This window comes from Toxorhynchites rutilus, chromosome 3 (assembly GCF_029784135.1).
Source record: "Toxorhynchites rutilus septentrionalis strain SRP chromosome 3, ASM2978413v1, whole genome shotgun sequence".
In the NCBI taxonomy this organism is placed as follows: Eukaryota; Metazoa; Arthropoda; class Insecta; order Diptera; family Culicidae; genus Toxorhynchites; species Toxorhynchites rutilus.
Window position 1 is genome coordinate 18,843,319 of NC_073746.1, and position 13,294 is coordinate 18,856,612.

The 13,294-nt window shown below is 36.6% G+C and overlaps 1 protein-coding gene across 6 annotated transcripts in view; it reads left to right on the plus strand.

The window, feature by feature from the left end:
* LOC129776205 (CUGBP Elav-like family member 2) overlaps nt 1–12,440 on the plus strand; it is an 852,400-nt gene extending 839,960 nt beyond the window's left edge. For all 6 annotated transcript variants that reach the window (XM_055781709.1, XM_055781708.1, XM_055781712.1 and 3 more), the window contains one exon: nt 24–12,440. In XM_055781709.1, the coding sequence (XP_055637684.1) occupies nt 24–295 (272 nt within the window). In that variant the 3' untranslated portion in view covers nt 296–12,440. The remainder of the gene's footprint in view (nt 1–23) is intronic.
* Nucleotides 12,441–13,294: the final 854 nt, after the last annotated feature.

A 13,294-nucleotide genomic window follows, 5' to 3' on the forward strand; every position in this document is an offset into this window, starting at 1 on the left:
ATCTCATATCCCCGTTCGCGTAGGTCCCGAGGGCTGCAATCTGTTTATCTACCACCTGCCGCAGGAGTTCACCGATACTGACCTGGCGTCAACGTTCCTCCCCTTTGGCAATGTGGTCTCCGCCAAGGTGTTCATCGACAAGCAGACCAACCTGTCCAAGTGTTTCGGTTTCGTGTCCTTCGACAACGTGGCCTCGGCGCAGGCCGCCATCCAGGCGATGCACGGTTTCCAGATTGGCACCAAGCGGCTGAAGGTGCAGCTGAAGCGCTCCAAGGACGCTTCGAAGCCATACTAGACACCGTATTTGTCCCTGTCGTGGCTCTGGAGAAGACGCGAGACAAAGAGCGCGCTCACCCGGATAAACACACTGACAGGAATCAGGAAAAGTGGAAGCAAGCGAGGGAGAGCGGATTATCGTTCGATGTTCTGTTTGTTCTTGTCGTTCAATTCCAGAGAGAGAGAGATAAGTCCAGTTGTTCTTAATTTATCGCGTCATACCACCGTCACACCATTCTCACATTCGAAGCACACATTCAACCGCGTTAAGTTTGCGACACAAAGAAAATATTACCAATGAGTGAGTTGAGTGGGTGGGTGGATGCGCAACGTCGTGCACAAAGAGGAGAGGATGTTTGTTTGCTGTTTCCGGATTGGTGAACGGAACCGTTTCTCGTTTACCTGTTTTATTCGATTTTATTTTTTTGCTATTGATTAACCTTTTCGTTATTTGTTCGATGGTTAAGGCGGAGGTGAACGATATAAGAGAGAAGAGAAAATTCCAAAAAGCAGAGTGATACAAAAACACAAACACAAAAAACCAGCACAAAAACCAACAAAATAGAAACAGAGAAGGTAGGAGTGGTTGTGCGTGGGATACACTAAACTGATCGTCGCTGTGTAGGCTAATGTTCATCCTATGTATCATTAATCGAAGTTTGTGGAGTAGTTTTTTTTTGTTTTACGACACCCTTCATACTTTTACGCCCATTATTACAATTATTATCGATTATACTTTCCACCGGAGAGGGGAAAAGCTAGCTAATTTAGAGCGCCTGACGGCTGGGAAGGATAGAAATATCCCAGAAATCTTTTTTTTACAGAAGAGTTGTACGCACGAATGAGGTTTCAATCGAAGGATTGATCGCTTTCGAGCCACCAAACCAGTTCTGGCTTACGAAGACACTGGGACACACAATAAGCTTTCCCAGGAAATACCAAAGGCCTAGTAGTCAGATTTGATTTTGTTTATTGATTTAATGTTTTCTTTTTTTAACGACCCAAGTGAACTAGAATTTGTTTTATTATGCCGTTCTTTACGATATGTCATCCTGAATTGATGAAACTGAACTTTATTTAAGTTGAAACCTAAACAACAACAATCGCAAACACACACAAACGAATGAATTACTTGAATTTGATTTTTTGTTACTTTGTTTTTCTTTATAATTACCAGTTTAACGCGTTGTAGTTATGGTTATTAATTTATTTTCATATCGATCCACACTGAAGAGAGAGAAAAAAAACACACATAAAACAATTAGTTGAATAATATGTACACACACACTCACACACATTGGTTGAGTCAATGGAAAGACAAACGAAACACTGCGAGCGGTGGAAAATAAAAAAAAGGCAAAGAGAGGGACATAGGTTTTTGCGTTTGAAACGCAGAAAGAGGTAGGAAATATGTTTATGTAGAGAAGAGCAGCACCAGCAGCAGGAGTCAACACATAAAGGCACACTACCGAGAAAAAGGGGAAATATACTTTGTTAATAGAAAGTTATGTATACATGTAACTATTTGTGTATAATCAGATTAAATGTCATTCATTCATTATTGATTCACCGGTATCAACGCGCGTTATTATTAATTCTATTAGAGTCGAGTCGCTACCGACCAATTTAGGTTTGGGCGGCGCAAATTAATTTGACACGCCTAATCAGCCGGTCGTCCGACCTGACCTTCTCCGATTTTTTTAATACTTATGATGGTAGCTTCCCAAAAACACAATTTTCATTATCATATGATCAATTTAAATTACGACTGATTTTTGAAAGGGCGTAATCGAATTCAACGATCATTCTTTCAAAAAATCGTAACTCAAAATCCAGATGTCTGATTAAAATATTTTGTTCGACAAATTTGTTGTTCCAATTCACTGTTAGAAAATCTTGCTCAAAAATTGAATTTAATATTAAAAAGTTATATCTCAAAACACCCCCCCATTCGATATTTTTTTTGTATATTTTTAGTGGAAACCTCTTTCAATTTAATAGAGTTTGACGTACAGTGGTGCTGTGGTAAATTCATCAAAATGAAGATATGAAGTGTTGAAAATATATGGAATTTCAATACCTTGTAAAATCGTAACAATTTAACAAAAGTAATATAAAAAATGAAATCTACATACGATTCAACATGAAAACCTACATATAGCGTTTGGTTCTGGAACCAACCGTTATCGAAATATAACCATTTTTTTATAGTGAAAACGATGTCAGTAAAATTTCTATACGATGTCGGAACATCTATTTGTTGTTATTTTATTTATTGTAAACACCAAATTTTTTTTCTCATGCCATTTATATTTGTGAAGTACAACGCTAAAGAATAATATTTTTCGACTTTTATTTATTTCAACTATGATTATTTATATACAGGAAATATTTCAAGTTCTTCTATGGAATTAGAATATCTGAAATTGTTTTGTAGGCTCTATTGTGTCCTAAGCTGATGGCAGGTTGTTTTGGTCAGGTGATTTCCCATACCCCATTCGGGTTGGGGACGCTCATTCGATGACGGGAGCGTAGAAATGATATATATATGAGTACCAGGTATTAATTTCGTTTTCTTAGAAATCTGTTCAAATTTTTCTTCAGCTAATCTATAATCATCTTTAGAAACCTAACAGAAGGATTTTTGAGTTATAAAATTCTGCTTACTATCATTAACCCAATCATAAAGTTGTTTTGAATGTTTCAGCGGATGCCCATGCTGCCTTGCGAAACTACCACTTCTTGCCATTCGTTTAAAAGTTTCTCCTATTTCATCACATGGACTTTTGCCATGTGAAGCTGCAAAAAAATGCAATTCAACTTCTAAAGCATAACTTCTCGTAAATTTACATAGACTAGCAAAGTTTTTTCTATTCTTGTACTGAGAAGCAGGACCATCTGACATAAAGATAACCTTTTTATAGATACATTCGATTTCAAATGCCCCAATAATTTCGATATAAACAGCTGTACTGCAACGGTATCATGTTTCAAAACCTCCGAAATGACAATAAAGCTTAAGTTCTGTAGTGTACCATTATTATTGCAATAAATCACAAACGGGAGTATTTATGCACTGGGAATTATTCCAATGATACCTCCGAACCGAAAGTATAATTATCGGAAAAATCACATATTACTATAACTTCTCCTTCTTCCAAACATTGTTTTCTTGTTTTTGAAAATCTTGCTCGTTCATTTTTAATGAAATCGCGATGTATCAATTTATCAATTTTCTTCACATTTTATTGAATTCAATTTTACATCTATCACTTGACACCCACTGCTCAAAAACCACCTCTATAACATTTTTTTATTCAATTGAAATTGAACTTTTTTTTTCGAATGATCATACATCATTACAATTCACACAAATACTATATCCTTGTGCATCCCTTTGTTTCGATTTGCGGTGCGATGGTTGTTTATTGAATTACACTCTGTCCAACTTCTATAAGACCACCCTGATTTTATTTCGTTGCAACACAGTTATAATTGATATAAGATACATTCATGCACTGTTGAATGCTTAGAAGAAAGTATATTTAACGTCAATTACGTTCAAAAGAGTTGTTTGTTTATTTATTGTGCTTAAATATGATAATTTCAGCTGTCCAGTTTCTATAAGACCAATTCAAAATTCATTAGTATTGTCAATGAAAAATTCAAAACGATCGGCTGATTTACATGTCAATAATTGTCAATATTGCCATTTCGGCTAATAATCGGAAAAATTCGTGTTGGAATACTATTTACCAAATTCTGCTGAACGGATTTCTCGATATTTTTCCATGATTCCGAAGTTTACGACCTTGAGCTCTCCAATCGTGGTGTACCGTTTTCCCTCAGTGTAAATTCTGCGTACAAGGATCACCCTAAGATTTTCAACAGGATTTAAGTCTGGAGAGCCGGCCAGTCCAAAAAAAAAAATAAGTCTTTGGTCCTTAATCAATTGCTTTGTTTTCTTGTTGGTATGAATAGTAGCATTGTTTTGCTGGATTGTGTTTTTTGTGACGATATCCACGCAAAAACGGTAGGAGAGAGGATTCCAGGACATGTATTTAATCCCTGAATGATGTGAAAGCTATCTTGATCTTCCGGTTGCGTAGAATCCCGCCCAAACCATACACGAGCCTTCACCAAAATTCCTGGTTGAAAAATACTGTTCCTTCTTCCTTAAATCATGTCAGTACCCGTTGAAACCATCAGAACCATCCAAATTGTCCTTTTTTTCGTCAGCGGAGATAACCAATACATTGAAGAACTTCTCGTTATGGTATATAGCAAAATGTATTCTTTTGAAAACATTCTTTGTCACAAGATACCATGTCCCACTGTCGGTCCATGTGAGCTTTGGCAACACTCAGACGTCTTCCGATGTGAGATGGTGTAAGATGAGGAGATTTAACCCTTATGTGAGGATTTTTTACCAAAACTTGACGAATTGTCACCCGAGTAACATTTAAATTGAAATATTTATTCATTTGCCTAAGCGATTTTAAGGTATACGAAGCTGTTCTAGCTATTTCCCGCTTGTCCCGGTCAGAGAGCTTTGATTTACGTGGATTTCTCTTCTTCCTACCGTATCCTTGAGGATTCGCAAAATAATTGAAATAATTGATGGGATTGTCCAATCCGACGAGCAATTTCTCTGATACTAACATATTCTTGGAAAAATGCATCGATTTGTCTTTCTCCGTGAGCACTTTTCGCTTCGGAATTTCCCAGATTCAATGATCAAAACAACTAAAACAACGAAAAATGCAACTGGTCTTATAGAAACTTGACACTTGAAAAACACAAAAATATTCGTTTACGCTCAGCGCTTGCACACACACATATGAAAATCATGCAGTGTATGGTAGTCACCAATACCTACACACTAGAATATAAATTGCAGCATTGTTTGTTTACAATAGCACAAAGCAGCAAGATCTGGTCTTATAGAAGTTGGACAGAGTGTATTCATCATCAAAGACGAAGGGGTCATTTTTCATTCAAACTGAAATATCTCTGTATGGGAAGGTCCTAAACGAACGTTCTAGGAACCAGATGAGATCTGGTTGATGAGGTTAATTGGATTTGCTGTTGATTTGGTTAGCAAAGAATTGTGTTAGTCCAGAAAATCTTTGAAAAACAGATCGATTTTTCATTGCTTCCCGATATTGTTGCCCACTACACCTACACACACCAAGATAAAAATATAAATAAAAATGTACGTAGGATATTCTAATACCTTAGCTTCAAAATGATGTACATTCTATCAATATGCGTTGATTTTTCACGAAGTTACAGCATGTCAAAAATCACTTAAAAAAGTTTTGTCGGACATCATATTTCAATCAGACTTCACGATTTCGAGATACTATTTTTTGAAAAAAAGACCAATGATTTCGGTTACGACCTATTCAAAAATCAGTCGTTATTTGGTCATATGATAATGAAAATTGTATTTTCGGGGAGCTTCCATCAGAAGTGCTGTGTTTAGAAAACAAAATCGGAGAAGGTGGGGTCTAAATTTGCTGTTTTTTTCTGCTGATTTGGCGTGATATTGCTTATTTTGCATTTGAAATTAAACGCGGAAAATTGCGTTGCCACCCCCACATGAAAATAAAAAATAATCTGCTCTCATCGCGAAACGAAGGAGGGGGGGGGGAGGAGTGCTGCATAACTAATTAAAGCTAGTTTCAAATAGACTGAGTGCGCGAAGTAACGGTGGGTGGAAATGTGATCGTTTCACCTGTGCTGCGTGGCTATTTAATAATTATCGTGATTACAAATTATTGCCTAATTAGTGCCGGTGACAATGGGCGCGCGCATATGCTGTTGATGATTAGGTGTGACAGTTGGAAAAATCTCTCGCACATGTTCATTTTGTCATCAGGGATGCCCCCCTACTCTCGCGTCCAATTGAATTGGATTTTGATTCAAAATTTAATAGTTATTGGGAGACCCAGCGTCTCCGTTTTATTATATTTTAATGGTGGAGACGCACGGTGGATTGTCGAATCACACAAATGGACCCTCCCCCCGGGTGTGCGATTCAATTGGGAACCCAGTTTCCAAAATAAGGCAATTACACTGAGGAAAAACATGGCCCACCGCCGCGCCTGTTGTTGGTAGTTTTTAGTTCGAAACAGTATGAAATTATAAATACCCCATAAGCAGCAGCGTGTCCTGTGGCTGTTGTACATTGCATTCGGAACACCGAAATAAATGCACCCTGTCTCTACAGGTGCACGGTTACCAGCATTACCGCCGCCACCGCAGTCATCTTTAATTTAAGCACACACTCACTCACAGGCGCGGGCCCGCGTTTCGGCACAAGCTGGCTGATTATGATAAATTATTTAATTACACAAATCCCACAACATTACGGCTGTGTGTGTGTGCTTTTGGCACAGTGCCAGAGTATTGCCCGTTTTTGCAAATTAATTATGCCTGCAGTTTGGGGTGGTCCAACCAGGTTTGTTCATTCCCGGAGCATAACGGAAGAGCAGAGAAAAATCCCCAATCATTCGTCCGAGCCGACTAATCAAGACACATATCAGACGCGGAAAGTTTGATTCGGTTTGCCAAGACTTGAACGCGCGCAGCAGCAGCAACTAGGAACAATCAATCACCCACTAAAAACCATTGAACCATCGTTGTTTCAAATTATATGTTAGTCATTCGATTGTAATAGATTTTATTTTTATTGTTAGGCAGCACTCTTTTATATTATTATGCGTTGACTTTTATGACTGTAAATATTATCATTTAAGTTCTGTTCAATCCTACTATCAACAGCTGTTCATTGTCAACACGTCCACATATAACAAGTGCTGTAGCTTTAGTTCTCTGTGGAACTTCATCCTGCGCTCGGGACCTTGTGCGTCCATCGAAAAACACTGAGCCGGATACGAATGACAAAAGAAAATATTTATGGTGAGCAAAGGAGGTTATACCGGATGCTCTTCTTTGTGAGGATTCTTTGATTGTTTGAATGTTATTGATAAGCGAAGTTCTTACTTGTGTTCAGTAATCAATTTTCTATTTTTGAAGATTTCGTTCCAATTATAGACTCTTTTTTTTCGATTCAAATTTAAGTTTGGTCGAATTTGTTTCTTGGGATGTATAATTCAATTATCTTCAACATAAAGAACATTTTTACACCTGTCCCGAAAGAATGATGTTATACGATATTTGAGTCTAGACTTTTGACATGTTTCGAATTTGTTCTATTCAAATTATTTTTTTTAGCTTCATTGACGTAGCTTTCAAACTTCAGCTATCAGAAAACATTGAATATACCCTTCAGATATTTAGCAACTGCTGCAGTCTTGTTAAGCGTGGACTCGATTATATACAGTCTCCGATTTCTTTTCACTGTATATAATCGAATTCTGTATATAATGGAGTCAAAAAAAATTTTTTTATGCATATGTTTTTCATTTATTGAAATAAAATAAAAATTTAATTTTTGGTTCATCCCCATACAGTCAGAAAACACCTTTCTCAATGAAAACATTTTTCTCCAGAATCTCTCAGAAGGTGATAGGTGATAGATATTTGATGAAAAAAAATCCTTCTACGCATATGTTCTAATTTCAACAATGACAGAGTTATAGAACTTTTTTGTTTGTTTCGGACTCTGTTGCCTCAAACTGGCTCTACACTAAAAAGTACGCCAATTCTGTTGCCTTCATTTGAAGGATGAGAAAATTTAGTACAGAATATAGTAGTGGAACATCTAAGTTAGTGGATTTAAATAACTGTTTTGGAAGTGAAAATTTCTAAGTAAGTGATTTTTAATGTGTGATTATTAATTTTATCCCAAAAATTCATATTGAACTTGATTGTTTCCATCAATCAAATTAAAGTTCTCAAATCACTCTACAATTTGTTCTTTGACACTCAACTTTTATCTTTTTACTTAATTTCGCTGCAATATTGATATAAACAATTCCTGGTGAAAATTCAAGCAAAATCTCCAAAAATCACGTTTTTTAAACCACTGAACATATGATAGCCACTCAAATTCCACCTTAATGTTCAAAGGATACATTTTTTCTCGAAACAAGTGATATTTGAAATATTAAAAAAAAAATTTTTTCAAACTGTATCATTTTTTTTCAGAGGCGCCACAAAAATCTGTCAGTGTCCAACAAACGACCACAGTGTTAACATAGGACTATGAATTTTGCGAAGCAATAAAATGCCAATTTGAGCAGATTTCCGAATTAACTCACAAAATTAACATGTACTGTAGATTGCTTGCTGTCTATAACGACACTGGAACAATGAACGTATTTATTTTAATGTGCTGAACTTTTACGCCACTTTTAACCCGTATGTACAAATTCACGAAAATTTATTGATAGATCGATGAATATAAATAAGCTATTCGCGGTTTCATAGCATTCACGATTCATCTGCCATTCAGGCAGCAACAGCAGAGATTTCGACATATTTTAAATAACTTTTAGTTTTTAAAGTTTTGGCGGCCTTTAAAAGGATCCATGAGTTTGCGTGGTTTTCATGATTCATTCTTGTTCTCACGAGATTTGTGTCGTTATTGCCAACGTGCATCAACCGCGGACCAATCTTGACTTCGATGGATTTAATAGCATATTTATAAAAAAAACAAGCACCACTCATACACCTTTTATCTTGTCTTGTCATCGTGAAACAACTTACACGAACCTTTTTAAATACATAGTATTCTTCCTTTGTGGACCCTATGCTCTTGAATTAGAGCTGAATTCATAGTATCTTTGATAAACCTCCTAGACAGCACACTCGACGCTGCTTTTGCGTGATGGAGGTTTATTTGCGGAACCTTAGTGTTCCGCATTAGGTTGGGTTGTCCGCACATTAGGTTTGTTTGGGAGAGTCGGAATCCCATCTGTTTGCTCGGAAATGTTATTGAATTTATTACTTCTTCCAGTATTCGTATTCGTGTTGGATCTGGAGTGAAACTCACCTATTTTACTCAGTTTATTCGAAATTTCTATCCTGTTAGTGGTAGCCGCTGAGTTTGTACCTCTTGGGCCAGGAACTTCCAGATTGTGAAACTTTATGGTTTTCGGAGGGTCTTCACGAAGAATCTTCGCCGTACCAGAAACCCTGCTGACGGCTCTCTTCGAGCTTCTTGTGGCGCCACAAAATTGGATTTCAGATTATCAGGATTTTTGGAGTTTTGAGGTTTCACGTTGCTGGGCCTCAGATCTTCCATGAATACGTTGGAGTTTTTCTGAGTTGTAATTTGGATTAGTTTTCCTCAGCCTAGTTTCGTCAAATCTAAAGTGAATACTTGCGAGTCGACTGTTCCGTGTTCATTCCGCGTGAATTCCATGTGGATTAGAACGCTTGAGTATTCGCCATTTGTCAGTGGAGAGATTCTCGTTTTGACTCTCTATGTATTTCTTGAGTCTCTCGTCGTTGAATGTTGTGTTTGGTGAAATAAAATGCATGAAGAATTTCTAGATGCGGTATATTTTTTGCATCTAGAGCAACTAATTCCGTGTCATTTCCTAGGGTAATACTGGGAACTCCTTTCTACAACTATTCCAAGGTTTGATAGTCTTTAAACGAAAGGACTAGGTAATCTGAAATGTACCAGCAGTTGAAAAAATAAGTTTTTATCTGTTCATTTCTTTGTTGCTCTATTGCAATCAGTAGAGCAACTTGCAAGAAATTTAACTGGGCCGTTGATAGATCAGTGTTGGATTGTCTTCCGAGAGTATTGCAACTCGGATCTGCTCCAAGGTTTCCCTTGTGTTGACATCATTTCTAAGAACATGACGAATAACTTTCTTTCCTCTCGTTTCCGGAGGCAGTGTTTCTGTTTTTGAACATTAATTTTTTGTCACTATTCAGTGCTTGCTGCCGAGCTTCCCTTGTTGGGACCCCATCTGGCGACTCACAATGAGTCGGAGTGTTGAGGATGGAACAGGAGCAGGATTGATCATCAGCAGGTGCATCGCTCAGTACGACATCCTCTTCTACACTCATAGAGTCAATCTTTATGAAGGTTTTTCCCGACAAACAGTGGCTGTCGGAATCCGCAAAATTTTGATTATTTGGATCATTCATTAAAGTCCCACGAGTTGCACGGTGAAGAAGGTCCGCTGCCATAATAAATTCTAGTACTTTTGTCTTTTGGAGTGTAACTCACATACAAAGTTTTTTTATTTGTTTATATTTCAGAAAAAAACAATGGTTTGGTCAATCGTGCCTGTGACAAATGTGCTGATTTTCAACTCCAGTCAGATGGTATTCTTACTTCTCAATAGCTTTATTTGATTCTCGTTGAAAACGAGACCAAATTTCGCATTTTTCAGCAATTCTATCAACAAATCTGATTGTTGTTCGAGCATATATTTTTTTGCAATTTTATTATTTTTCATTCTTTATAACCGTTCACCAATATTTAGGCACCCGTTGTGAGTACCTTAATGTTAAATAAAATGGCCCCTAGTTCCCGTTTTTGTAATAAAAGTAAACTTACGTTTATCTTCGTTTCTTTTATCAAACCTTTTCAATCGTTCCAACAAACCAGCAATCCTCACAAATAACAGCAGCTAACCAAACCTCACTTCATGATAATTTCTGTCACTCGAACCGAAACCGACAAACTTATGAGAAATGAAACCAACATCAACTCCGGTACAGACATAATCATACGACTGAATAATGTTAAAAGAAATCCACACAACAACAAACAAAAGAGAGTTTGCAAAAAAACATAAAATAACACAGAAAGGAGCAAACACAAATTGTCAAATAATTATTGTAGATAAAACAATGTCAAGTATGTGCGTAAGCCCGAGCGAAGCTTGCTCGGCTGGCAGAGATACAAACTAGGATTACGTTCACCTTTTTTGTACAATTCATTGAAAAACAAAAACACCTGTAAAATAAAACCAAAACGAAACTCAAGAATGCTAAAGTAAAAAAAACAACGTGCGTGTGCGTATATATATATTCCCCGCTGCGGTTGATTTCCACCGTTTCCACTTTCTGTTGATTGTCTGCAGCAAATGACCCAGTTGTTAATTGTTTGGTACACCACATTCACATTCACGATAAGACAAAATAAAACACTATAGGGAAAACACCCGAAAAAAAACCGCAACCACCACCATTCTTTTTGTAGCAGGGAGCAAGTGAGCAAGAAGAAAAAGTAGATCGATAGTCGATAGGAGAGAACAAGAAGAAAAAACATGCGCGTGGAGAATCATGTAGTGTAAAAAAGTGAAAAGTAAAATGAGTAAAATTCTAGTGAAAACACAAAAAAAGAAGGTAAACGCGTCGCACCTTTGAAGGGCGCGACCCATCATTTTGTACATTTTCGACCTTTTCGGGGGAAGGGGAGCGCGATGTGAGAAACGCGAGAGGATGATTCTTTTCTCACTCGAAACTAAATATTAAATAGTAAATGAATGAATGAGTGGAGTGAGAAGAGAGAGAAAAAAAAATAACAAAACCTACACAAAAAATCGCTAAATGTGCCAGTTTAAAGAAACCAAATAAAATTACGTGAGAGAGAGAGAGAGAAAGCGCGAGAAAGTGTGAGAAAACGGAAAGCGTTAGAGTGGAGAAGTGGTTCGAGAATATGAGAGTAAGTTTTTTTTCTTTCTTGGAAACTGGATGTTATGTTTAGATAAGTCGGAATTAAAATCAGTGAAACTACGTGAACCTAGGAAGGATAAGAAAACAAATGTCTATAAGATGGAAAGGGAAGAAACAGAAAAAAGGGAGGAAAAGCAGAAAAAAACTTAACTATATATTATATACACTAGGTACTTATATATTGATATATATTATATACAAAGATGAAAGTGAAGGCGAAGAACACGTTCTTTAAGTTAATTATGGAGAGGAAGTGAGTCGTAATGATTGTTTGATAGTTCTTTTTTTCTGTCCAAGAGAGAAATATGATGTGTTTTTGCAAACAAGAATCACGATTCGGCTTATTTCTGTTCTGTAGTAATAATGTTAGTGAAGATTGAAATCGGAAGATGCGAACAAAGTGTTGATTTTCACGATACTTAGAAAAAAGAAAGGAAACAAATCAGGCAGCTTAGGGTCCGTTTCTTTTAATCGGAGCTAATATTCGTGTCCAATTTTGTTCTGTTTCCTTTGAAATTTGATAAAATAAATTTTGAAGCCATGAAGAAGACCAGGAGTAAGATGAATATATTTCCGAACGATCCCTAAACACGCCGTTGAACCGTGAACAAAAACCGATTTTTTTTTCGAGTATCCCATGTACTCATACTTGTTTATGTATGCCTAAGATTATGCAACACAAGTATTGGTAAGCTAGATAAAGCATCACAACTACTCATGAAAGCAGCCGAACTGTCAACTTCTGGCTAGATTGTTGCATGCGAAGGTTTTTGTGAAATTTCAATTGGATTTTAACTCGTTTTTAAAAGTCAAAAGTGGTGTGCCATCAAATCAACTGAAATGGAATGCAATTATCAAGGTAAGTATAGAATATGTTAGTGAAAAAGTGGCTTGGATATAATAATACTCTTGAGTTGAATTTGGAAAGTAATAAAAAGTGGTGAGATTAAAATTCAAACTTTAGATATCGTTTTCAGACAGTATTCTAGTTTAGAAATTTGAAAAAAAATTCTTCATATTTCGAAAGTTTAGACATTCAAAGATATACCCTCGGAAAGACTTTTCGAAAATCCCATTATTTTTCGAGTTATAGCCATTTTAGTGATGCCGATATCTAATCTGGTACGGGCATAACAATGAACTTCAAACAAGTTTTCCTCGGTGTTAGTTTTTTCAAACTGGCCTTCACGATATCTCAAATTCTACTGAACCTATTTATGTTGAATTTATATGAATACAATCTGTAAGTATCTCATTATCGCATGAACCAAAAAAAAAATCAAAAAATTTTTCCACTATTCTCAGGAGACGTTAAAAAAACCTTTGAAAACAGCTTTTTTTTTTCTTCAAACGGCCGCCATTTTGTCAAAAACCATGTTTTTGTCTTGCCCGAGGTTCATGC